The sequence below is a fragment of the Malaclemys terrapin genome, chromosome 7 (genome assembly GCF_027887155.1).
Source record: "Malaclemys terrapin pileata isolate rMalTer1 chromosome 7, rMalTer1.hap1, whole genome shotgun sequence".
Lineage (NCBI taxonomy): Eukaryota > Metazoa > Chordata > Testudines > Emydidae > Malaclemys > Malaclemys terrapin.
Window position 1 is genome coordinate 58,251,335 of NC_071511.1, and position 27,587 is coordinate 58,278,921.

The following is a 27,587-nucleotide window of genomic DNA, read 5'->3' on the forward strand; positions in this document are numbered from 1 at the left end:
GCTGGTGGCAGAGAAAGGCTAGACTGGGACAGGAAGGCTGAGAGCCAGGCGGAGTGATGCATGGTGCCAGCAGTAGCTATAACAGGAAGGATATGGGCAGTGGCTGGCAAAAGGTTTACAAAGAAAAACTGTTACCATTAGGAACTGGTGGGGGTCATCTTACATGCACCATGATTCGGGTATTTGCACTTTCTGGCAGCCAGCATTGTCCATGTGACTGGGCGACCCCCAGCGCACTGAATGGAGGAGTTTCCCAGCAACTCACGGCTGAATTTTCTCTTTCCCAGCTAACAAGAGGACTGCGAGTGCATGTGAGGAGGAAGGGCGTGTGCAGGGAGCAGCTGAGGGAGGAAACGCTTGGGGTATTAGCAGAAAGTGCAAGCGGGAACAATGCCCAATGCTCTGAGCTGGAGGGGGCATCTAAGAGCCAGCATAACAGTACTCCTGGGGGAATTCTGCGCCAAAAAATGAAAAATTCTGTGCACAATATTTTAAAATTCTGCATATTTTAGTTGTCAAAATAACACAGTATAATTATGCCAGTTTCAATTATTTTGGTAATTTATTTCAAAATACCCATCAGCAAGTATGTCTGTAAACATACAACAAAGAAGCTTCAGGAAATGTTTTTTGACAAATAGATTCCTTACTGGGAATATTAATACACAGGGCCGGCTCCAGGGTTTTTGCCGCCCCAAGCGGCCATCCTCCCCCCCCCCCCCCCAAAAAAAACCCCAAACAAACAAAAAAGTTGCGATCTGCGGCACTTCGGCAGGAGGTCCTTCGCTCCGAGATGGAGTGAGGGACCCACTGCAAATTGCTGCTGAAGAGCCGGACGTGCTGCCCCTCTCTGGTGTGGCCGCCCCAAGCACCTGCTTGGTAAGCTGGTGCCTAGAGCCGGCCCTTTTAATACAGAACTCTGAGTTATAAGTCATTTAAACTACAATACGGAAATGTATTTTCCACACCCCTCAGAAGCAGTGCAAAGGCTTGGGGGAGTCAGGGGTAATGAAGGAGCTGAGGGAGAGGGAAGAAGTAGTGTGGAGTGAACCTGGAGGGTTGTTGGGTGTGGGTAGGCGAAGTATGGAAGAGGAGGGGGGGGGAGTGGGAAGGCTTGTTGGGGAGCTTCCCCCATGCAGATCCTGGCTGACCCCCCCCCGCCCCAGCCTCTCCCATTCAGTCAGGCACATCTGCCCCTGTACCCATGTACCAGCCACCCTCCCTCCTTCCCTTCTCCCCGTGTCCCTGTACCACCCCCACCCCCCATCCATGTCCCTGCATCCCTACTCACATTCAGCCCTGGCTCAATACTATCACCCATTAGCTCCAGTGCACCTGTCCCAATCTGCCCCCCCACTAGCCCTTCTGAACCCCAGTCTGTGACCCCCTCCGCAAAGCTGCACTCTGTCTGTCCTCTCATATTCTGTGCTGCCTCACCTGGCAGGTTGCTGTGAGGAAGGCAGCCTTTCCTCCTCCCTCTGTGTGGCTGGTTGCCCTCTTATCTGGTGCTACAGCAGCCTCTGGTGGGTGAAATGCATAATTGCAGTCCCTCCCTGGTAGAATGTATTTTCTGTGGGGGGACGGGGAGCGCGGGGGGGGGGTAGGTCTGCAGGGGACATGAATTCTCTGTGTGCGCAGTGGTACAGAATTCCCTCTGGAGTATAACAGAGAGAGGGCAGCAATGGGCTGAAGTGTGGGAAATGTTTCAGGCACAGTGTATCCCCCTAGTGCCCATCATAGAATCCACATAAAGGCAATGAGCTATCAATGTCCTGGCTGTGGGAAGGCCACGCCAGCCCTGCCCTTCCTGGGCATCACAGACACTCCAGGGAAAAGAGGCTGCAGCTGTGGGAAATGTTTCCTGCATGGCCTGGCACTTCTCCAATACTGCAGATGAGTCGCAGGGAACACTGGGCGGCTAGTGATGTAGGCACGTTACCTCCACCAACTTGCCCCAAAGCAACAGGTTCTTTACTAGTTTAATGCAGCTGTTTCATTTGTGAAATTGGAATCTTCCCCTGCCCTCCCCACTTAAAATCCACTGTCTAGCTCGCTCCTCAACCTCTTTTCTCCTTCCACTGCTTCTTTTGTCCAGGTGTTTGTACCCATCACTGTAGTATCTGACCATCGGCCCATTGTTAACCAGCATGTTCTCACCAGCCCTTCAGAAGGAGGGGAGCATCATCATTAAACACCTGTATGATGAGGCCAGAGAGCTTCAGCTGTGGTCACATAGAGAGCCCATGGGAGAGCTGGGACCTCAACTCCTGTCTCCTAGTCCAGTGCCTTAGCCACAGGCCCATCATTGCCTCCTCCCTCCTTCAGCACCTCTGAGCATAAAAGAGCAGTAAGCCAAGCTGATGTTAGCAGGATCTAACCTGGGCAGAGCCCTCGGCCTCCCACCAGCCTGTGACTGAGCAGTGGATGGTCACTGGGCAGCAGGCTCTGAGGGGGGGCGCTGTTGTTGCGGGACTTTTCAGGAGACGGTGGTGCATTTCAGTGCTGCAGAACAGGCTTTCTGGAGGAGATGCAGAGGGCACTGCCCAAAGAAGTCATGCTGGAGAACTACAGGAACGTTGCATCACTTAGTAAGGTTTTGCTTCCCTATTTATGAGGAACTGGGAGGTCTCTGAGTCCCATGCCTAGGACAGCTTCAGTTCACCTTAGATTCCCTGGGGGTCAGCCCCTGCAATGGCTGTGAGAGCCACGGCTGCCCCGAGTCCTCACAGAATCATAGCAGTGATGCCGCCACAGGAGCTCTGCTGTGTTAGCATTCCCCGTTCCTCTTCCCCAGGGCCTGGTGCAGGACTGGTCTCAACAGGGTAGATACAATCATAGATGTGTATGGCTGGAAGTCCCCAAGTCCAAACTCCTGACAGAGACTCCTCTGTCTGCTCTACTGTACAGCTCCTCCAGTGACTGAGTTCCCCCACGGCCCTTAGGAGATTGTTTCCCACAGCGGTAGCTTGCACTGCTGGGAAGTTTCTCCTGATAGTCAGCTTAAACTTGCTTTTCCCGTAGTCCGCCTCCAGCGCCGACAACCCTTCTTACTGCCCTGACTGCTCCCTTGTGAGGCTGGGGGTTACACCCATTAAATATTTGCAGCCTGTTTCCATGGAGGGCTGGATTAAAGAATTTTGGGGCTGTGCATTATGAAATTTCCACCCCCCCTTCCTTTAACTGAACAGAGAATGTGATTTACAAATATGAGAAGATCTCCATTTATTTGTGTAACTAGATCATATGGACTCAGCTGGGTATTGTGCCAGCACTCTAGAGATTATATTACATATAGGGATTATTATTTTCATGTGTACATAGTGCGTGGGAGCTGGACAGACATCTGAACACTCACACCCACCCACCCACCTTCTCTCCCTCCCACTGCCCCCTCTCCCCGTGCCAGCCAACCCCAACCACAGGATTTAGCGTGGTGTTTTTTTCACTTATCGGGATATCAGAAATAGTAACTTCTCCGCCTTTCACTGGGAGCAGAGCTGTCCACCAGGACCTTCCCAAAATAGCCAAATGAGAGATTATTCAAAATGGGCAGAGCAAGATCGCAGAAGACTTTAAAAAAAACTTCTAAAATGAAATATGTTAATATTAATCGAGCTAGAATATTTACTGTAAATATGTACAGCAATTTAATTTTTAAACTTCTACTAACCACTCTGCTCTTCTTCGTGCTCTGAGAACCATTTGCTGAGCTGGCTAACTGCTTGGATGGGTTTATGAACTGTGGCTTAGAAATGGAGTGGCCAGTTCCCCGCTAGCTCCCCACTTATAGGGGAACGTGTTCCTCATGAAACCAGAATTTGGCAGAGGCCCTCTACATCCGAAAAGAGCAAATAGTGCAGGAAACAGCTGAGACAGAGCTGCTTTGTCGCCTTTTGGAAAAACAGGCAAAGCAAAAAGAGGAACTTTACCAGCTTCTCAGGAAAAGGGGCTCCGAGTCTCAGCTGGCTCGGGACACAAGTGTGAGCTGAACCAATACAAATCAGGGCCTGCCTGAGACACTGGGGTTCGGCAGTCAGGCAAGCAAGAAAGCTGGGGCTTTTCACTCAGGAACGGAGGGTGAAGTTGGGTGCCATGACTGGCACACTGAAAACTTGCCAGTTCAAAAGAGCTGGAATAAGCACAGTACACCTAGCTTCCCCTCCCCACACCCAACCCAACCCCGGATCACCATTCACAACTAATGGTGCTGCCTCTTTCAGCCCCACTCAGTGTTTCCTGGGGGGGGGGAACAAGCAGCCCCGGTTGACTCAAGGCAGGGGAACTTTGGAAGAACAGGGGGTCCGGGGAATGGAGATAAACAGAGGATGGGGGTGGGGAAGGGTAAGTACTGTCACCCTTTCTATAGAGCAGGATTTCAGGGCTGCCGCTGTCTCCCCCAGATAGAGTTTGGGGTTCCTGGCCTTAGCCCCATATGCTAGACTATACCACTGTATTCACATCCTACACAGTACTGTAATAATTGTTGTCCAAAGAATGCCTGATGAGGGTTTTTTTTTTCCTTGAAAAGATGATTTGCAGGTCAGGCGTGGCCTGGTAAAATATCTGTGGCAACATTGTATGGGAAGTTATAAGATTCCTGAGTATAGTGCCCAAAGAGCCAAAGGAATGTGTGCACTGCTTAATTTGCGTTTAAGCAGTAACCAGCATCATCAAGCAGGAAAGGGGGGGGAAAAGAAATTCAAACAGGTAGAAAACCAAGCAGGGAACAGTGTTCTACGTAGACTCCTAGTGCTAGCTCTCAGCTGGAAATGTTTTTCCAAGAGGGGAACTAAAACTATAAAAAAGAGGAACAAACACCCCCCTCTGGCTCTCCCTGACCACTGCAGTCACTGCCCCTGAAGAGATAAAGGAAGCAGCCATTGGACTTGGGGGCAGGGAGGCTTGACTTAAAGAGTTTGGTTAGAAAGGCTGCTGAAAGCATCTGGTGAGAAAACTTTCCTTTGAATCGAAGTTAGGCACCAGTAAGCATTATGTCTTTCATTTTCTTGTACCCGTTTATGCCTCATTACTTGTACTCACAGAAAATCTCTCTCTGTAGTTAATAAACTTGTTTTAGTATTTTATCTAATTCAGTGTATTCACGTTAAAGTGGCTGGCTAATTCCATTGGGGGAAGTGACAAGTTGTGTGCATATTGTGCTCTTAAAAGTGTAACGGAGTCAACATATTTGGACTGGCCAGGAGAGGGCTGGGCAGTACAGGACATACATTTCTGGGGGAAGAGCCAGGACCGGGGCTGTGCTGGGATCACCTTGCAGCATGACCCAGGTTGGCAGGAGCCAAGGCCTGGCTGGCCGGCTGAAGCACACCCAGGCATAGCTCGGTGTGACTTACATGCTGGAGATGTTTGTGAGCAGTCCAGGTTCAAGGCTACAGCAGCAAGGCATTGTAAAGGGCACCCCACTTACAGGGCCGGGGTGACACAGTTACTCAATCTGGATTGGACCCCAGTACGTCATACTCCCTCCCCAGTTCATGGCCCAGCAAGTCACCCTCTACTCCAAAGTGGGGGGATAAAAAAAAAATTGTTTGATTGGTAACAAAATGCAAACAGCAACAGACCACAAAAATTGCCCCCTCCAGCCTCCCGAACCCACTGCTCCCTCCCCCCCCCCTCGCATTCTGCCAGGACTCACCCCCTCCCCTTCTTCCCCCCGTTGAGGTTAGGGTTGCGAGGCTTCTGGTTTTTGACCAGAACACCTAGTTGAAGAGGGACCCTGGCAGCTCCGGTCAGCACAGCTCTGCAGCACCCAGTGGATGGGAACTGCGGCCAATGGGAGCTGTGGGGGCAGCGCCTGTGGGTGGAGACATGCCATCGCTTCATGGGAGCTGTGCAGACTTCTTCCATCCCCAGGAAATGCCGGGGCTGCCTGAGGTCTGCACTGCCTGGAACCTGTGCTCCAACACCCTTCCCTCCCACACCCAAACTCCCTCCTGGAGCCCGCACTCTGCACCCCCTCCTCCACCCCAACCCCCTGCCCTGAGCCCCATCCTGCACTCCAAACCCCTTGGCCCCAGCCCAGAGTTCACCGTCCCAGAGCCCTCACCCTCCCTCCCGCACCCCAACCCACTGCCCCAGCCCAGAGCCCTCTCCCACACTCCAAACCCCTCAGCCCCAGCCCAGAGACCCCTCCTGAACCTCAAGCCCCCGGGCCCACCCCTGAGCCCGCACACCTTCAGCCAGAAGTCTCACTCCCCTCCTGTACTCCAACCCCCCGTCCCAGCCCATAGCCCCTTCCCACATCCTGAGCCCCTCATCCCCATCCCCGTCCCAGAGTCCGCACCCCCAGCTGGAGTCCTCCCCCCTCTCCCGCTCAGCCCAGTGAAAATGAATGAGTAAGCAAGGGTGGGGGAGAGTGAGCAACGGAGGGCATGGAGTGAGCAGGGGGTGGGGCCTCAGAGAAGGGGCAGAGCCTCAAGGCAGAAGCGGGGCAAGGGTGTTTGATTTTCTGCAATTAGAAAGTTGCCAACCCTACTTGGGGCTGGGTGCTGTGGGGCCAGTGCTGGGGGTTGCTGGGGCCTGATGAGCCGGGCAGACTAGTGACACTCCCCAGCTGACTCCCTTCTCCAAAGGTCTGTCCTCCCTGGTGCGGGAAAGATCTCTGGATCGTCTCTATGCCCCTGCCAGCAAGGGGCTCTCCACTGAGAACAGCGCAGGAGAGAGACCAGCCCCCATGCTGTCCCCCTCAGCTAGGAGAATCCCCCAGCCCTCTGCTGAGCCATGGAACCATGTCAGGAGCATGCAAGTAGTATTGGAGCCATCTCACAAGTTAGAAACCAGCTGCTGCCTTTGGGCCCATGGGGCAGCATCCTCAGCCCAGCTGAAAAGTGACTAAGACCCCTGGGCTTGTGGCTAAGAATGGATGCGCATCTCCCTGTCACAGGGTGACACTGGCCCGGGCTCTTAGCCATACATGTCAATTGGACCAATTAACTGGGCTTAAATGAAGGCACCTGGAGCCTAGGGAGTGAGAAGCCCTGGTGAGGCAGGCTGGCAGTTTAAGCTAGACAAATTCAAACTGGAAAGCTGGTGTAAATTTTTACCAGTTAGGGTAATTAACCCTGGTATAATTTACCAAAGGTTGTGGTGGATTCTCCATCATTGGCAATTTACTAAATCAAGACTGGATGTTTTTCTAAAAGATTTGCAATAGGAATTAGTTCAAGGCAGTTCTCTGGCCGGGCTAATACTGGATGATCACAGTGGTCCCTTCTGGCTTTGGAATCTATGAAGCTCCACCAGTTGCAGAGCTGAGCATTCTATCTTGGTGTGAGAGCCCCCCCGTCCCTTGGTTCTCTGTTCGCAGTGGCTCCTAGCACCTGGTGCTGACCCATTGCCCTGTGAAGTCAGTTGAAAGGCACACATAGACTTCAGTGGGACCTGGATCAGGTTGGTGAGCAGGAATTCATTAACCATCTTTGTAGGTCATTTGGTTGTCAGTGCATGAAGATAAAATGTAGGGCATTCACTTGCAAGTCAGTTTGCACCTGTGATATTCTCTCTGGCCCCAAGAGGGAGGATTGGGGGGAAAGGTCAGGTTCTAGGTGTTTCGCCAGCATGGACACGCATCACACTCGTTGTTTAAAAGGCTAGGGAGAAAGTCTCCTCTGAACAGCATGGCTTGTGCACTTTTACCTCACTGGTCTGAAACAAATGAGGCAGGAGACTTCCAGTTCTCATTCACGTAGCCCCAATCAGTTCCAAACCACTGGATACAGGTGGAGGCCCATAAGCCTTTGGCTGAGAGAGAGAAGGTGCATCTGGGACTGACTGATCAGAACGGCTCTGCGCCAGTGGGTGAGGATAATTCCTCTGGTGCACTGACTGGAGGCAAAAGTAGGCTGAACACTTGGAGCACGGTTGTCCATAGCAGCACAGAGACTCTTATATTGACTCACTTTCCAGCCAGTATGGAAGGAAGGGTCTCTCATCCATATGTGCTCCAGCATCTACCAGCTCACTGGACTCTGGAATGGGAGGCCCATCAGGCAACCTTGGTTCTCCTGGGATTGGATCAACTGGCCATTATCAATTCAGTGCCAGTGCTCTAGGTATACCTAGCAACTCTACTTTTATCCCACCATCGTGTGCCAGTGACAGGGAACAAGAGTTGCAAGTGAGCGACTGTCTCCTCTCAGTTTGTTTTTAATTTTTGTAATTAAAGAAATAGAATTTTTGACAGTGCAAATTAGTTTCATAATCAGAAAGCGTGCACCACATATACCAGAGACCATAGCATCTGCAGCATTTTCTAGTGTAACTTTGTTTTGTGCCACTTGCACACAAAGACATCTGATCCCCTGGTAAATACCCTGCGATCGCTAAACAAATACGTAGCTTTACTCCTGCAGTCAGCACTTTTTAGGTACTGTGGTCAAAGAAAGGCACATCAACTTCAAATATATTATCGCCCAGCAGGAAGTGGTTTTACCTTCCGCATTTGCTGTTACTATTCGGTGCGGGGGGAAAAACAGTTTGAAGTGTAAGATGTATGGAATCTATTTGGCTTTCCCTTTCCACAAACCAAGGTGGGGAATATGCAACATAGGGGGATATAAAACATACATGTTTTAATGGCACCATTTTCTAAAATTTATATTAATAGTGAAAATGACCATATTTCTTTAACTGCAGAAGTGTGACCATCTCTAAATTGTGAACACTAATTAATAAAATGCCTCTGCATCTGTTGGCTTTCGGTATAATGGAGCCTCTGTAATAGTTGATCATGGTTGATATTGAGAAATAAAATATTCAGACCTATTTTCTTGTTCAGTTTTATTCCATTAGCAAAACAGACTTTTATCTATAGAGAATACATTCTGTAAAGGCACAAGGGTATATTTCAGGCAACAAAATATGGGAGAAATAACAAAGAATGTTATTAACAAAAGCACAAACCTTCCCTTTATGTTTCCCTAATCTCATTTCTATATTCATTATTACTGTGTTTAGAAAAGAGTGGACCAACTTCATTTATGGTGTAAAACCAATGAGATTACACCACAAATGAATTTAGCCTTTTGTACTGAGTTTCTTTATAACCAACGGTAATCTCTATTTTCCAAGAAGTAATTTGCAAAAATGCACAGTGTCATGCAGTGGCAGCCAGGTCACGTATTAGTCAAGCCTAGTGACTTCAATGCAGTGCCAAGAGGAAATGTCAAACTGTTAGATGACACCAAATAGCCCTGACTCAAACCAGTCTAGGGGCTTTTCACACACTAGTCCCACTCCAAGCTCTCGGATAGAAGCTGTTCTATTTATTGATTAGATACTGTGAAGATCAAGATCAAGGTTTGGGGTTTTCAGCTAAAAGGCCATGGAAGCAAAACACAGATTGTTCCATGTCCCTGATCCTTCTAACACGTAGGTATCCTTATAAGTGCATGATGGAGGGGGGCGGAGAAGGGGAGGGGGCGTTTCTGCAGTTTATATACATGCACAGTGAAGCTGGTCTTAACTACTCAATGGTACTGACAAAAAATAGTTACTTAATGAAAGAGGCCTTCTGATAAAGATGGTGAACTGTGCTGAATGGGGCAGACATTGAGAAGCTGATTTCAGAGGTGCTGGGGCCTTTCTATTCCCATACCAACCCTCTTGATCTACAACCTCAGATTTTCATTTCTAAACATTGAGCTATATTGTACCTAAACTAAACAAACAAAAAAAAGGCGAACCAAACCCTGAAAACCACCCACCTCAGCCAGGAAACAAACTGAGTAAAAGCACTTCTCAGTCTGCATTTATTGCGGAGCTAGCAAAAAGTCTGTCCATACACAACAATACAAAACATCTGTTGAAAGACACTGAGAAGAGAACTTTTAAAATTTCATGTAGAAAGATAACACCCTGATTCAAAAAAATTACTGAAGCCTCCTTCCACATGAGACCACACCACTTCATATGAACACACAGTGATATTTTCTGGCTTCTATTTCTGGTTCCAAATCAGGAAGTTTATGACTAAGATAAAAAAATACATTAAAAATTGGATTTAAAAGCCCAGTTTTAAAAAGTAAATTTGCTTTGTTGTGTTCCTGATATCACTGCCATTTATTAAAACAGAATTAAAATCTAATTTACTTGCTGGTCCTGATGATGTGTATTTTTGCTGACCAAGCTGAGTGAAACGCGAGATGTGAATAGACCAGTCAGTTTCTGTTTTCAGTCAGTTTCTAGTCATCCAAACTTTCCTGATCTCATGCACAATTTGGCTTGCAAACACTGCTGGGTCTGAAGATTTGTAAAAGCTTTTAAGACGAACTTCTGAACACATTTGAACTGATATTTCCTGATAATAATTAACATGTAAAATGATTAAAGTAATAACCAAACTTATTTTGTAATTCAAAAACCACTCAGGGTCCACTTTGAGTGAGGTCTGAGTTGCTTCTTGTTTTGCTTATGGGCCTGCTCATGAGTGGCGCATGTCATGGAGCTTTCCAAACCTTCAGCCTCTCATGGAGCTCTGCTCAGACAGCAACGCTGTTGGGGATCCGGTTTGGGGAAAGGTAATAGTAGGGTAGTTTTTTGTTCTTGTTCCGTTCAGTGATGACGCTGACGATCTCATCGAGATCCTTGCGGAATTTCATCATGGCCTGCTTCACTGGCTTCTCTACGAAGTGCTCATCTGGGTACATGCCCAGGAACAGCTAATCGTAGAAGACACAAAGAGATCACTCTTGGGGTAGGTTGGAAATAAACCCTGGAGCCCCAGCTGTTCTGTCTAAATGTCCCATCCTGCAGCAACGCAACCCCCTCTCCTGGGACACATCAACGCTGCTGCTGGAACTTTTGTCTGTTTGGATTCTAAAGAAAAGCCGCACGACGTACCCTTTTGCCATCATGCAGCTCCTTGCTTTGGACAACTACTCCAGAGTGTCCCTAGGAGGCATCCATTGTTTCACCCTTTAAGTTGAGGCTCACCTCTTCTTACAGAGAGTTATCACTGTACGTACCCTCACTCAACCTCCATCCCTTCAAAATGTGTTCCACAAACCTGCATGAATTTGGCCACACAGCCCCTTTGCAAGGTAGGAGAGTATCATTATCCCATTTACAGAGGAGGAAACAGGCAGTGGGAGGCAAAGTGACTTGCAAAGATCCAGGAACAGAACCCAGATCTCCTGGCTCCCAGTTTATGTGGTTTTGCCATAACCCTCCTTCTGCCCTCTCCTATAACTCTAGATCACAGTATCCTCTTGGTTGGAGCCATGGTAGAGATACAGTAATTGCCAGTGCACAGCCCACTTGCCAGCAGGACTGGCAGCCACGATATCACCGCCCAAGTCCTTTGAAGGATTGAGGTCACTAAGCAACCAGTTTTGTGGTTCTACAAGTATTCAAGTGAAAAATGTTAACCCCATCCTTGCCTTGTGAGATGAGTGAACCCCGAGCAGTCAGACTCCTGAGAGAGAATAGACAAGGTCTTGAACTTACTTCATTCTCCTGGAACTGGCTCAAGGCCCAGACAGCTCCAAGATGCCAACAAGAGCGACCCCTGTCTGGCAAGCTCTCCACAATCTGCTCAATTGTGACTGTCCCCTTTTCTGTAGGGGGAGGCTGCCGCATGGTCGGAGGGGAGTTGGGAATCCAGGAACACCAGTCATACTAAGAGGGGCAAGACAAAGCAAGAGATTGCAGTGAAAATCACAACCATCGGCATTTAGGAAAGTCACTAATACAGCGTTATTGTAGCCATGTCGATCCCAGGATATCAGAGAGACAAGGTGGGTGAGGTAATATCTTTTATTGGACCAACTTCTGTTGGCGAGAGAGACAAGCTCTCTTACACAGAGTTCTTCCTCAGATCAGCTGAAGAAGAAGAGTTCTGGGTAAGCTCGAATGCTTGTCTCTCTGGCCAACAGAACTTGATCTAAGAAAAGATATTACCTCATCTGCCTTGTCTCTCTGATATCCTGGGATCGACATGGCTACAACAACACTGTATATAACAAAATGTTTGCACATAGTCAAAACCAAGGAAGATTTTGCTTCTGACTGTGGAATCTTTCCAGTCCCTCCAGAGCAGAGGTGTATTGGCCTGGGATGTTTGGGATTCTGAAAGCAACTTATTTTATATAGTAAATTGATGCTATTTTTCCTGGCTGGGCAGAATTTTTAATTAGGTTCTCCCAGGCCAAAATGGGTCTGCCTATATGAAGAAAACAGGTTATGTGTGTGTGAGGGGTAGCAGTGGGGCTGGGGGTTAGAGTCAGGTGACTTGAAACACCCCTGTCACCTAGTGTAGATGCAGTTTACCACGTTTAAAATCATGTTAGCCTTGGCTGTAGCCTTGACTATCCCTCAAAGTTATAAAAGGACAAGCTAACCGGAGTTTAAAAGGCTTAAACTGTGCCTACACTAGGTATTAAGGGACACTTTCAGTCATGTTGGTTAACTTGAGTCAACTAACTGAGTTTAGGAAAGCACTTTTTTTGTAGTCCAGACCTACTGGAAGACTATTCAAGTCTGGTGAGACACTTAATTTGTTCCATGTAGGAGATAAGGGGAGATTATTATACATTTTATTTTCCAGAGCTGTTCAATATTGGAGAAAAAACAGGATTCTAAAGGTAGGCTGTTTTGTGGTGGGTATACTGACAGCACAGGGCATGTTGGGATACCCCTGTTATCATGTAAGAATATAAGAACATAGGAACGGCCATACTGGGTCAGACCAAAGGTCCATCTAGCCCAGTATCATGTCTTTCCACAGTGGACAATGCCAGGTACCCCAGAGGGAATGAACAGAACAGGTAATCATCAAGTGATCCACCCGCTGTTGCCCATTCCCAGCTTCTGGCAAACAGAGGCTAGGGACACCATCCCTGCCCATCCTGGCTAACAGCCATTGATGGACCTATCCTCCATGAATTTATCTAGTTATTTTTTGAACCCTGTTATAGTCTTGGTCTTCACAACATCCTCTGGCAAGGAGTTCCACAGGTTGACTGTGCACTGTGTGAAGAAATACTTCCTTTTGTTTGTTTTAAACCTGCTGCCTATTACTTTCATTTGGTGACCCCTAGTTCGTGTGTTATGTGAAAGAGTAAATAACACTTCCTTATTTACTTTCTCCACACCAATCATGATTTTATAGACCTTTATCATATCCCCCTTTAGTTGTCTCTTTTCCAAGCTGAAAAGTCACAGTCTTATTAATCTCTCCTCATATGGAAGCTGTTCCAGACCCCTAATCATTTTTGTTGCCCTTTTCTGTACCTTTCCCAATTCCAATATATCTTTTTTGAGGTGGGGGGGACCACATCTGCATGCAGTATTCAAGCTGTGGGCATACCATGGATTTATATAGAGGCAATGTGTTATTTTCTGTCTTATTATCTATCCCTTTCGCAATGATTCCCAACATTCTGTTCACAATGTAGCATGATGAGTCCCATCGTGGGACTTTAAAACCAGCAAGTGTCTCAGTAAACTTTAAAATGGCCTGAGATCCACTTCCTCATTGGTTGGGGTTATTGAACTTTTGAAAATTTTACCCAACGTGACCTAAGAGTCTAAGTCCCATTGACTTTCCATGAAAGTTAGCTTTCTCAGACCCTTCTGAAAACGGGACTTAGGCATGTTTGAAAATGTTACCCATAATCTGAACACTGAAGCCAAAATGTTCAAATCGTGACTCAAATTAGGCACCAAAATCCATATTTAGGCACTGAAATAAGTGGCCTTTCAAAAGGCACGGTTCCCATGGACTTTGATGGTGTTTGCAGGAGGCTAGGCGGGTATTTTAGCACAGAAGGGCAATTGAGTGTGTAACCATACATTTAAAAAAAGTTCCCAGTCCAAGCCACTGCAGCTGCACATCCCAACTGATATGAGCGCTATTCTTCTTGAAAATAAGAATGTGTAAACCCCACACAGGAAATAAAGGGGTTAATGAGGGCCTGAGAGTCCAATTAACCCACCTGGCTGCATCTGGAGAGTGAGTTAGGCTTAATTAAAGGTTAATCTCAGCTGGGGAGGAGCTGCTGGTTGCTTTAAAGACTGGCAGGCTGGAGCAGAAGAAACTCTGCAGTCACTCTCTGGGACTAGAGAGTGGAGACAACGGGAGGATCAAAGAGACAGTGTGGGAGAGAATTGGCCTTGGGATCCTCTCCTGAGTAGAGAAGTCTGGCTAGAGGCCCATAGAGACACGGAGCAGCTGCTGGGGAGTGGAGCAGGCTCCGATGGGGAGCCCTCATACTGGACTGGCCTTGCAGGCGTTGGATTGAGGAATGAAAGATCAAGTCTGAGGAGGGCAGAAGTTGGTTTGGGATTATCTTGGAGGAGTCCAAGGGGGAGCCCAGCAAGTCCTGGCCCTGCAAGAAGGGTGAACCTAGGTATGCAGGGGGGAGAAGGCCTGGGAAAAGACCACAGCAGGAAGAAGCCCAGGGAGGAAGCTGGGGGTGGGTATGAATAAACAGACCTTGCCTGCTTACCAGAGGGTCCCTGGGCCAGGGCCGGCTCCAGGCACCAGCCCACCAAGCATGTGCTTGGGGCAGCGCCTGGAGGGGGGCGGCGCGCTCCTGCCGCCGGGGGCTCTCCGCCCTCCCCTCGGCGCTCTGCCCTCCCCTCGGCGGGCTCCCCGCCCTGCTCCCGGCGCTCTGGCCGCCAGGGAGAGCGGAGAGCCCCGGTCGGGCTCCCCGCCCTGCTCCCGGCGCTCTGGCCGCCGGGGAGAGCGGAGAGCCCCGGTCGGGCTCCCCGCCCTGCTCCCGGCACTCTGGCCGCCGGGGAGAGCAGAGCCGCGGCGGGCTCGCCGCCCTCCCCCCGGCGCTCCGGCCGGTGGGGGATTGCTCGGCGCCCTCCCCTGCCATGCTGGCGGGGGGGGTGGGCGGGGGGGGCGGGTGGCTTTTTTGCATAGGGCGGCAAAAAAGCCAGAGGCGGCCCTGCCCTGGGCTGGAACCCTCAGGAGAGGAGGAGCCTGGGGTCTCCTATCAGCCACTGGTGAAGGAGGCATGAAACCCCCAGATATAAGGGGATAGGGAGACTGGAAAGCCCTGAGACAAAGGTGTGAAAAGACTACAGGGCCCAGCATCAGGGTCAAAGACCGGACATAAGGAGATTGGACATTTATTTGTTAGACTCTCTGGCAGGGCGGGGACTAAACATGACTGGCCAGGGGCTGAGTCATGAGAAGAGGCGGGCCACAGTGGGACCGGCACGATGGTCAACAGGAGGCATCTGATGAGAATATAGCTGCTGCTCCACATCCAGCCATGAGTCCAACTCTTCTACACCCATACCTGACCAAAATTCACAGCCGCGTGCTGGGCTGACGCTGTGAATATCGCCACAGTTAGATATTCCGATAGCTTCTCACGGGTCTTGATTGTCTTCGGAAATCCTAAAACGGGGAGGAGAAGAAAGCTGGAAATAAGGTTTGGATCAGTTATGGCACACCTGAGTTATTGGCCTGCGGTAGGTCAAACAGCGCATGGCTTTCTGTTCCTGGCTTCTGCTACTGATCTGCCAGGTGGCCTTGGCACCTCTCTGATCCTCAGCAACCCATCTGTAAAATGGTGGATTCACTGACCCACCTCACAGGGGAATTTTAAGGCTTCATTGATGTTTGTAAGATCACCCTGTGAGATCCTCAGGTGAAAGGTTCTATATGAAGGCAAAGGGATGTTTTTATATTTTAAAACAATTCCATTCTATTTCTTCCGACCAGGTTCCCAGCAGCTAAGGACATGAATGAGAGCTGAGCACTCTCAGCCATTCCCCTTTCACCTCAGTTCACAATTCAAGCAGGGCAACATTGTACAAGAGTAAACATTGCTGCACTATGTCTAAAAAGTCTGGCGAGTAAATGACCCAGGAGGCAGAGGGACAATGACGTATGATTAGCCTGAAGGCAGCTTTTAAGGGATGGTGGGAGGTGGGAAAATGGCAATTCTAAACCTGTTCAGGGGAACAAGGGGAGGAGGAACAGAAATATTCACATCAGACACCCTTAAGACTAGGTAAAACCAAGTGGAGCTCCGAAGAGGTGATTGCAGAGAAAGCCAGGCTTTTGTTAACCTATGGGAGACAGCTGGGGAGAGAAAAGGGATTGGGGGTCTCCTGTGCATAATGCTCTTCCCACCAACAGAGATTTCCCCACCCTTCCTTGAGGCCAGACTGTGCGGGGAGGGGGTCGGGGGATGCGTATATAGGGTGGTGAGACCAGAATCACATAATCTACGGGAAGGTCCAATTCCAGCCAGCTACTTCCAAGAACGGGGAAGCAGAGAGATGAGAAAGCGAAGGTGAATCCAACTTTGAAAGCATTGTGAGAGTGGCATCTCTACAAGTGTGGAATACCTTAATAGCAAGGCAGTGATGGCACAACACTGGGTGAATCTGAAGGGCAGGAAGATACGGATATAGCCAGTGCCCTCCCTGCTTATGGGAGGGCTTGGACTAGATGAATCAAAGATGCTTTTCTATTTATTATTTGTATTGTCCTGAAGCCCTGACCAAAATAAAGGCCCCATTGTGCTGGTGGCAGCACATGCACAAAACTGCCCCTGTCCCAAGAAGCTTACAAACCAAACAGACAAGATGAAGCGCAGTTATCCCCAATGTACAGACAGTGAGCTGAAGGACACAGACATTAGAACCAAGATCCCCTGAGTTCCAGCCCAGTGCCTTAACCACAAAACCAGGAGGGAGAGACTCCAAGGCGTTGGGGTGTGTGGCTTTGAGTTGTGGCTGGCACCATGGAAGACTCAGCCCGGACCAGGCTGACACACCTCACCTGAAGACTTGTTGCCCTTCATTCCATAGACATAGACGTCCTTGACGAAGGCCTGGAGCTCCAGGTCCTCACACACGACCTCATCACTTTCGTAGTAGATGTCAATCACGTCTGTCATGAAGCTTCAGCCACAGCAAGGGAACAAAGAGCAGAAGGGAAGCCCTGTCATTTCCTGGAGACCCTTTGCCGTGGTGTCTCAGATAGCACATCAAACATTGCACTGGCAGGCGGGCATGGCCACAACCTTCCGAACATGCATTTGCTCCCAGGACAGGAGGCAGTGGAGGGTGGAGGACTCCATGATCTCAGAGGGCCTCAACATGGCTTGGGTGGGGAGTCCCTCTAGCAGCTCCGAGTCATCTGCAACTATGGCATTATCTCTGGCCTTTGCACAGCTCCTTCAGCCTGCTCAGAACGATGTCATTCCCTGATCCCCCCACCCCTGTTCTTTGACTCCCTCCATTTATTCTCTCTGGCCTCCTCAATCAAGTCTGCATTTCTTGCCTTCCCCTTTGAGGCTCTGCCTAGATCTCTGATGACATTTCTTCATATTCCCTTCTGCCTAAACCTCCCTTTCTCTCCTCCTCCATCTTTATACTCTTTGGCTGCAGCTCCTTCCTAATCCAGTGCACTAAGTGATCATCCTCTCTCTATTCTGACACTTCCATTGAACTCCCTCCCTCTGCAAGGGCTGCTGACGCGAAGTGCTCTTAAACAAAATCTTGCAGCAGCCGGAGATAAAGCTCTCCACATTCTCCACTGTCTTCCCCCTGGGGTAAAAAAATGCTCCCAGTTCTCCACTAACCCCACTGGCAGCATTTTAGATCCACCTCGTCCAGATGAAGAGGACTATACCAGGTGCAGGGCAGTGCAAAATCGACCCCTGTGTATCAGAATTGACTTCCTTTCACTGCATTGCATTTAGCCTACAACTGGAAGAGTAATTTGCCATGTGACCAGTGACCAGTATCTGCACCCCACATCTGAGCCACTTAAGAACAGAGCAAACAATATTAACAGTGGCACTTACTGTGTTGGAGGACCCTAGTTGAGGTGTACTCTAGTGCTTAGGAGAGTCACCGTGACTAGGCCCCTGCATGACAACACGTTCACAGGTCAGTGTGTCACAGACACTCTAACATGTACAATTTGAGAGTTCAGAAACTGAACAACTCGTTAATGAAGGATGTTTCACTGAGGACCAGATTCTGACACCCTCCCACCATGCTGTCTAGCACCTGCAAGCACTCCCATTGGCTGCCATGGGGCTATTGATGGAGTAAAGTACTATTCAGTATTTGTAAAGGCATATAAGCAAGATTAATCAGTAAAGGGGAGAAAAACACCACCAAGTGCATCAAGAAAATAACCACATGAAAGATGGGATTTCTTTGCCTTTCATCTGGGATCTAACAGTGTTGGGAGATACTCAAGATAAACAGCTGCCAAACCAAGAGCTGAGCATGGGGGAGAAGAATGTGAACCAGAGTTTCCAAATATGCTGACTATTAATAACATGCATTAATGCTTTCAGTTCAAGAGGGCTTTAACTCAGTTTAGCTGAAGCCTAATTGGCTTAAGCCAGAGAAAGTCACTCTCGAGCCAAAATAATGGCCTGTCCACATGTGAAATCACAACTCTCTGGTGTGAATGAGGCCTATTGACCCTGCAGAGCTAACAACTCTGGGACAGGAAGATAGATTCTATTCTGGCTCGTCCATCACTGATAGTACAGTTGATTATGTTCCATCTTGTGGCCAAATTCAACCCTTGTTTAACCCCATGCACTCCTACTGAAAAGCATGGGCTGCACAAGTGTCTCTGGGGGCAGAATTTGGCCAGCAGAATCTCTGTTGCTGGTCAAGACACACAAAAAGAAAAGTACCCAGCATGGCTCCCAGAGCCCAGGTTCAATTTGCAGGGCTGGCAACCCCCCCCCCCCCCCCGACATTTTTACTTGCAAGAACAGGCAGGCAGGTTTGATCCAAAGTGACAGAGACACAGTGTCTCCTACCTCTTTATTGCCTCCCAGACTTTGATGCCATCATCCCGATAGTAGTAATATGGGATATCTTCCTTGCTGTCCATCCCTTTGGCTTTGATTTCCTCTGGGAAGCAGAGGGAACTGTAGGTAAGTTCTTTTGTTGCTCGCTGGACCATTTGCACATGTCCACCTCCGCCAGTGGCATTCGCCTTCAGTGTAAAAAATGAGACTCAAGAGCATTAGGAGAACGTGGTTGCCCTTGTTGAGGTCTCACACGCTGTCCTGTCCACCTCCCAGCAGCTAGTATGGGAGCAGGCCCATGCACATGTTTCTGCAGGAGAAACTCAAACCTCCATGTGAATTACTATTGGCTTAGCCAAACAGAGTGAGACTGCACATTTGGGTTTGAATCTTTCACACTCATTTAGCAGATCATCATTCACATCCAGGGTTTTTCCAGACTGGTTTTCTCCCACTTATAGCATCTCCTAATAATACCTTCCATTTATTGCCAAAGGATCCCAAAACACTTTACCACACATACATGCACACACGCACCCCAGAATCACTGTCACTAGAATGCAGTCACATCTGGGGTGGAACATGCCAGCAGCTTAACTGTGCACCATAATTTTACACGACAGTTTATGACAGGAGGCAAAGACGGATACAGCATCCAATTCGAGGGGTAGTAAGGGTGGCAGTATGTAATTAATCAAACTGGAATTTGGCCAAAACAACTGGATCGCATCTTATGAAATGTGCAATGGGACCAAATCAGAAGTGGCCAAGGCTTCAGTTTACATCTCATGCGGAAGTATGGCATGCCTGTAACAAACTGCATCATAACAGCATCAGATTAAATATTTTAAAAAATGTTCTTCCCTCTAAGTTTCTCTCTTTCTAATATATGGCCCCACCACCTTCCTATCACTCATCTAATATTTATTGAATTCTAGTTGCTTCTTAACCTAATCATCTGCATCTGACCCCAAATGGAAACTGCTCTCAGTGGAGGCTCATTTACTGAAAGACAGCAAAATCATTATCTGCGAGCATCCCAAGCTGCAATTCTTCCCAAGACACTTATCTCATTTTCATTAGTTACCAGCTGGCCTCCTGCCTGACTGATTCTCTGCCAATATATGGCAGGGTTTTTCCTTCAGTGAGCAGTTACCTGTGAACTTCTGCATGGAGTTGTCTGCAATGCATACATGATGCTGTAGCACAGACAGGGTGCTGGAATAAATTGCCTAGGGAGGTTGTGGAATCTCCATCTCTGGAGATATTTAAGAGTAGGTTAGATGAACGTCTATCAGGGATGGTCTAGACAGTATTTGGTCCTGCCATACAGGCAGGGGACTGGATTCGATGACCTCTCGAGGTCCCTTCCAGTCCTAGAATCTATGAACCTATGATCCAGTCATGCTTAGCTAGTGAAATCTGAGACAACTGCAGCCCAAAGTGGAATGGCTGCAAGTTGATAGCAGCAGCAGTTCCAAAATTCATCATCACAAAGCCATGATTCTGCTGTTTTTTGCAATTCAAGGAAATGGTGGTCAGGATTGACGCAGGGGACTGGTGGTCCATAGAAACCTATCTTGATTTCAGCATCTTCTAGCAGGGCGTTTAGTGAGACCTGGTTTATCTCCTTGTCTTATCAGACCCTTACACTATTTTTAGTACACAACCCAGTTCCCATGCAAATAAACACTTCAAAAATGAAGTCTAAGAACTACACTTAAATAAGGTTAACTTTTGGGCACAAACAACACAACAATGACATCTAGTATTCAACACACAAACACCATGGGTAAACATCTTCACAAGCACCTAAAGTCCCATTTTCACTTCTGAAAATGGGCCATAGCCTCCTAAATCACTCAGGTGCTTTTGAAAATTGTACCCTACAGCCCTATAATGTACAAACATACCATGTATTAGCTTCTATATCTATAAAGTTATACACGTCTGCATATAATTGTGTTTGTATGTATATGCCCACATGCACTTGTATATTATATAAGCTCAGTTCACACAATCCAAACAGCCATTAGTGCCTATGATACTTGATTACTACAGACCCCATTCAGTTTTGAATTGGTCAATTAAAGGTGAAAGGCAGTATCTTCATGTTGTCTCGTGCAACTTTTTGAACATCTAGCACAAGAAACAAAACACAGCGCAACAGATAAGAGAGTAAGCCTTACAGTCAGAGGAAGGGTTGCAAGGTAGTTGACGGGGGAAGGAAAGCAGAAGCATGATTGTCTCACCTTGTCAAAGAGGCCACATTCACAGATGAGCTGCTCTCGGGCTTTGGTGTTGATGGCTATTGTGAAGCGCACATGGGGTACCAGGAGCTGTGCAGGAAAAGAGAAATGAGAAAGGAGCACAGTTTGATTCACCCTTTATGATTTCATCTCATAGCAAATGTCTGACAAGTTTAAAGACCTGAAATTTCAGACTTTGTTGTGATGTCACCTTGGAGTGCAACCAACCAAACTATCTATACAACTAATACAAGTTTGTTTTCTCCTGGTTCAAAATATTCAGCCCACAGAAAGGAGAAAAGTCCCTGAAAGCTGCAAACCTTTGTAAGTTTTGAGCCACTCCTTCTCAGTCAGTCCTTGTTGAAACAGAGTGATAATCTCTCCGGCACACGCTCTTGCTGGAATCTATTATTCTTCCTTGAAAGTAATTACCTACCTTGAAAAGGGGGTGCACAGCAGGCAGCTGCCGGAACATGGCTATACCAAACACTTCTGAAATTAAGTGTGTCCGCAGAAGATGGGTCACAGTCTGATGCATGTGGAAATCCGAAGAGCGAACCCAAATTTTCGCCAATAACCAGTCGTATTTGTCATCTGACGGGAGGAAAATGGGATTGTCTGGTCCAGGGATTTGACTGATCTGAAAGGGTTAAAAATCATTTTTTAAAACACCGCCCATAACAATGCACAGTGCCCCATTAATGGCTCAGACAACAAACATACCTGGATAGCAATGGGAACTATCTTATTCTCCATGTTCTTATACAGTAAGCAGATGGGTGCAGCCAGGTACTGTAATGTGCATGGGTCTGTTTTATTGGCATCAATACCATCCAGCAGTTCATAGTCCACTAGGAAAATGTTCCCTTGCTGCAGAAAGAGAAAAGGGGGCAACACATTTAAGCAGAGAGGGAAGGGGGCACAGGAACCGACTCACCAGACGAGAGCATTCTGCCTCTGATAGTCTCAAATGCTTTGGACAAGGTGCAAGATACCCCATAGTGAACTATTACAGAATAATTTGCCCATGTGGGAAGATTCTTCTAACCCACATCAGTTAGAGGTTGGTTTATGTCCTGTAATTGTATTCCGGCAGTTGGACCAGGCTAACCCAAGCTGTGCTTTGTTTAACTTACCATTTAAAGATCTAACTTTTTTCTAGGAGGCTGTTTGCTTTAGTGACATGCATCTTGCTGGGGCTCAACAGCTTTTTATCCAGCTTGGCTTTTCTTATGCGTGAGATATGATGATCATTTGCAGAACACATTAGCCACATCTCTGTGGTACTTCACTGGGGTCAATTGGTTTGAGTATGCACAGTCCAACATTCCGAGTTTGCTTTAGCTTCCTAAACTTGCTAAAGGAGTTATGCTCTTTTTAGGCGTTTGCATTGTGGTCACTTGACACATGCCATCACATCACACTGCCAGCCCAGGACAGACTATATGCCAAGAGCGATGGCTTATCCCCACCCCCATGTTTCTTTGCCATTGCGACTCCACTCTGCATAATGTAGGAGAGCAAACCACCGCTCGGAGTGAGCCAGGAATTCATTCCATTCCATCCTAGCCTTTTGCTGAAACTGTCAGTAAGGGAAACAAGATGGATCAGGTGATCTTTTATTGGATCAACTTCTGTTGGTGAGAGACACAAGCCTTTTAAGCCACACTCAGAAGCTTGTTTCTGTCACCAACACAAGTTGGTCCAATAAAAGATATTACCTTACCCACCTTGTCTCTCTGCTATCATGGGAATGTCATGGCTACAACTACAGTGTAAGGGGGACAGTTAGTGCCAACTGCAGCACTATTTTTTGTGATAGGGATATTTCTCTAATGGGAACTGGACTAAAACTTGCCTACTCAAACTGCAGGCGTTCTCCTCGGAAGTGAAAAAAGTGAACAGAATTGCTCTAATCTAAAAAGTTGGCTTTGCCATTACAAACCACATGAAAGGAGATAACTGAAACCATGCCAGGATAGCACGGTGATTGGAGTGTTGTTATAAATATGGAGAGACAAGGTGAAAGAACAAGTCAATGCTCATTCAATGCTGTACCTTTATTTCCTCTTCCAGAGTCAGGTTCCTTTCCAGGCTGCATTCTACCATATCGGTGGTAACTGGAAGCTTTTTGGGTAGCTCTTTGCATCTTTTGATCATTACAGGATTGCATCCATTCAGGAACTGGTATCCAAACATAAAATCTTCCTGCCAGTGCTGCATCACGTATTCTGAAGGAGACACAAACATGCAGCACCCATATCACTACCTGCTGATGGTTTTTGCATTTTACTGTGCACAGAACCTCACTAAGTAAATGAGATATCCAGAAAAGGATTTTTTTTCAATATATTTGTGTCCTACATGTAATACGGGTTTATAACAGTCACTCAAATTAAACTGCCCTTGTAGTCGCAAAAGGATAATAAAATATCTTCACTGTTCACTTTCTGTTCTAAGCTATTGCACATTGTATCATTAAACGACCACTCTGTTCCCACCCACTTGTGGCTACATTTCAGTAGGGAGTGAAGCAATTCTTGAATACAGAAAGTTTGCAAAGCATTTTGGAAACCTTTTGGTCCTGTAGAGATCTAAGATCGTTAGGTATGGGAATGAATTATAATCATACAGGGAGATTCTGCATCCACTTGTACTAGATTAGGCAACATTACACTAACAAAATGCAAAATTCATTCAGCCTTTTTTTTGTTGCTTGTTTGTTTTTGTTCTATTTTTTGCCATGCTATTACTTTTGTGTTGCACTGGGTGTTTTCCACCATTATCTTGTGTTGTAGATTTCATAACGTCATGCTGCCGTTCCAGCCAATGACACATGAGACAGGAACACCCAATATTCACATTTCAACATCAGGTTACAGCAAAAGAAAGTTCAGTTGATGCCTCATGGGGGGCAGGGAGAGATTTCCAGTATTTCTTCTTTTCTGCCTGACCAGACATTTTTATGAAAGCTCCTTCTTGTCTACTCTAGCTTAAAGCAAGAAGACCACAGACATATGGAAATATAAAGATGAATGGATCTGAAAAGTAATATATTTGAAGACAGCAATTGCTTTCTACCAGAAGTAAAATATTGTGGATTGCTTCAAGCTTATATTTCCATCATGCTTGCAAATTGCACAGTGATTTTGTATCTGTACTGGAAGTTGGGATGAGGTGGCAACATTTCTCATGTTTGGGACAGAAACCATGGGATTGCAAAGAACAGTAACTTGAACTCATCCTCATACTCATCCCGGTTCTGCAAACACTTACACATATGCTTAGCTTTAAGCAGGGGAATGGTCATATTAAGCATTAATCCTAATTAAATCAAAGTCAAGCACATACACAAATGTTTGCGGCACTGGAGAGCCTTATTAGGACAGAAAAGTTATTAGTTAATTTATATGGCTTTCATCTATAATAAAGTACTTTAGGAAACCATCTTATTACATATAACAAAATATTGTAATCAGGTTTTAACAGCTCTGCATGCCCTATGTGGCATTGTTTCTTGTATTCAAGAGATCATAAGCATTACCCATATTTTTGTTAATTCCCATTTTGCTTGACTAAACAGTTAATAGCTTCAGGGAATCTATGTATAAAATTCTTAACCAGCACCTAAGGAAGTTTAAAGGGACACCATCAACTTAAAAAAACCTAAACATTCTTCTGTCTGAAAATATTTTACCTACTATTGTTTCAAGTAACAGCGGAGATTACTACAATTAACTGAAAGGGATCAGAGACAAATGTGTTTTATTTTGGTACCTGACAGCACTTGGTATAGAGTCAGTTTCACTGTTTCCCTTTCATAGTCAGGGAGGGCAGTTTCTCCTGTTTGTGTGGGTCTTTCACATAGCAACACAGAGAGAAAAACATAAATAAATTTGATTGTAAAGCCCCAAACATTGGCAGGAGAACTTGGGAGCAGGTGTAATCATAGAAATGTCAGACTTGGAGAGGCCTTGAGAGGTCCTAAAGTCCATCTCCCACACACTAAGGCAGGACCAACACATGAAACTACTTTTGATTCATTTTTGGATTAGCATTTTCAAAAGTGCATTTAGGTTTCTATACCCTACTAATTTTCAGTAAGAATTAGGAGCCTAAATCACTTTTGAAAATGGGGCTTTGGGTTTGGTTCTCTGGTCTGGGCCAGGCAGGATTTCCACAACAGTCCCTTCTAGCCTTAAATTCGATGAATTTGAAGTGTAAAGTTTTCAGAAGTGCCCAAGGGATAGATTTAAAAGGTATCTAGGCATCTAAAGATGCAGACAGGTGCCTGATGGGATTTTCAAAAGCACTTGAACAGATTAAGTGCCTAACTCTCCTTGAAATCAATGGGATTTGGGCACCTGACCTGCTTAAGTGCTTTGAAAAATCCCACTGGGTGCCAATGTGCATCTTCAGGTGCCTAAATACCTTTGAAAGTCTGTCCCTAAGTGACTTGGGGACTTTGACAGTGTTCATAGATTTCCTAAAAGCTAGAAGGGACCACCTAGTCTGGCCTCCTGCCTAGTACGGAGCAGAAAACCTCCCCCAGGGAATTCTGCCTCCAGCCCAGCTATTTGTGTTTGAAGTAGCACTTGGTTTTCGAGTTGAGTGGTGTCCTTTTGGCCCCATAAACTAGAGTTCTAACTGCTCATCTAAACTGTGCTTTTCAGACAGCATGTGGCTGAGGCAGATCAGAACAGACCAGACGCTCAGGCGTGAGCCACTTCCGTTCCAGTTAGTACTAAGAAAGGGGAACAATTAGTCACTCTCTAAAGCAAATACTGACAAGTGAAGACAAACCCACCAGAGATTGTATTGCTGATTCGGACAAAGATCTTCTCGAAATCTGCAAAGTCACTCCAGGAGGACTGGAACATGTGCATGAAGCGGTTGACATAGAGATTCTCCATCCTATGGAAAAGACGACAACACTAAAAAGCCATTTGCAGCCTCCTCACCAGCCCTTCTTATAATTCTCCCCTTACCACACACTCATAGTAAATTTCATGGTGGTGAACTGTGTGACATTATCCTCTCTAAAGGGCTCTGGGCTGCATCTACACCCATCTATAGAACTACGTTCAAATATTTAGGCTCAAAATTCCCCCCCCCCCCCCCCCGCTCTCCCTTGTGGGAGAAAGAAAAAGACAGAACCAAACGTGACCGATGCTAGCCATGTCACTTCATGCATGGGAGGGGGCTCGGGTGCTGGGTTCAGAGAACCTGAATGGAACAGACTGGGCTGGGGGTGCTTAGGAATTCCCTCATTGGTACGTTGGCAGCTCAAATCCACGCCACATTGTTTAACCCGATCAACAGCAGGTCTAGATGGCCTTGTAGTAAAAATGCTATCGGAGCGAAGTATTATTAAAAACACTTGCCACTGGTAGCATTGGGGAGAGGCATTGGTGTTAGACCAACACTGGGTGAGTTGTTAAAAACATTCCCCGTAGATGAGACACTATTTATCTAGCTATGCTAAGTACATCTATGGTCCCCCATCACTGTGGAATTTTAGCACCCAACAACCCTTAATGGATTTATCCTCACAACTCCCCTTTGGGGCAGGGCAGTGCCTTCATCCCCATTAAATACAGGGGGAAGTGAGGCCCAAGCGACTAAGCCATAGCTCCTCAAAGGGACTTAGGTGCCTAATGCACATTGATTTAAATGGGACTTAGGCAACTAAGCATCTTTGAAGATTCGGCCCTAAGTGACTTGCCCAAGGTCACAACACAGGAAGCCTGTGGCAGAGAACACGCTTGAAGCCAGGTCTTCCAAGTCCTAGGTGATCCCCAACCACCTTGCCTGGAATTTCACTCAACCTGGTCTCCAGAATACAAGCAGCACCAGCAGTCGCAGAGCAAGTTTCTTCACAGTGCCCCATCAATAAGCCTCAGCCTTAGAGCAGGAGGGGAGGGAGTTCAGCTCCTGTGCAAATCCAAGAGTCACCCTGGGGTGTTTTCGCCTTCCTCTGCAGCATGGGGCACGGGTCACTTGCAGGTTTAAACTAGTGTAAATGGTGGAGTCTCTGTAAGATCTTAAACCATGGACTTCAGTAATCCAGCCAGACGTTAGGGGGGTATTGCAGGAGTGGATGGGTGCGGTTCTGTGGCCTGCGATGTGCAGGAGGTCAGACTAGATGATCACGATGGTCCCTTCTGGCCTGAAAATCTCTCAGCCTGTGAGTTTAAGGACAGAAAGCTCCACCAGATCGTCTGGCCTGAACTGTATCCCACCGGCCGCTAGCACCACCCAGCACCTGCACACAAAACCCAGCAAGTGACATTAGTGCTAATTGTAGGGGCGGCGTATGATGTGGCCAGCTGTCTTCTGGGGAGTGGACTAAGGGTGGAGTTTTCAAACACGCCTACGTGATTTAGGCACCTAACTCCCTTTGAAAATCCTACTTGTTCTACGTAGGTCTCAGCATCAGAATCTCATGCTTCTGGACGCAAGGTTATTATTGCAGGAGCTATGGAGGATTTTCCCCTTGTGCCTATTACTGCAAAACAAGGATGTGTTTGTTTTATTGTTACCTTCCTCCACCCCACCCCCCCGC

General features: G+C 47.1%; 1 protein-coding gene across 1 annotated transcript in view; it reads right to left on the bottom strand.

Annotated features, from left to right (window-relative positions):
- Positions 1–8,790: 8,790 nt before the first annotated feature.
- The window catches only part of ALOX5 (arachidonate 5-lipoxygenase), a 61,041-nt gene continuing 42,244 nt past the window's right edge, over positions 8,791–27,587 (bottom strand). Inside the window, exons 5-14 of the mRNA XM_054036163.1 lie at positions 25,830–25,936; positions 23,081–23,253; positions 21,746–21,892; positions 21,459–21,662; positions 21,026–21,112; positions 18,783–18,961; positions 16,769–16,890; positions 15,273–15,373; positions 11,467–11,637; positions 8,791–10,679 (exon numbers count right to left, since the gene is read on the bottom strand). Of these exons, the coding sequence (XP_053892138.1) occupies positions 10,500–10,679; positions 11,467–11,637; positions 15,273–15,373; positions 16,769–16,890; positions 18,783–18,961; positions 21,026–21,112; positions 21,459–21,662; positions 21,746–21,892; positions 23,081–23,253; positions 25,830–25,936 (1,471 nt within the window). The 3' untranslated portion in view covers positions 8,791–10,499. The remainder of the gene's footprint in view (positions 10,680–11,466; positions 11,638–15,272; positions 15,374–16,768; positions 16,891–18,782; positions 18,962–21,025; positions 21,113–21,458; positions 21,663–21,745; positions 21,893–23,080; positions 23,254–25,829; positions 25,937–27,587) is intronic.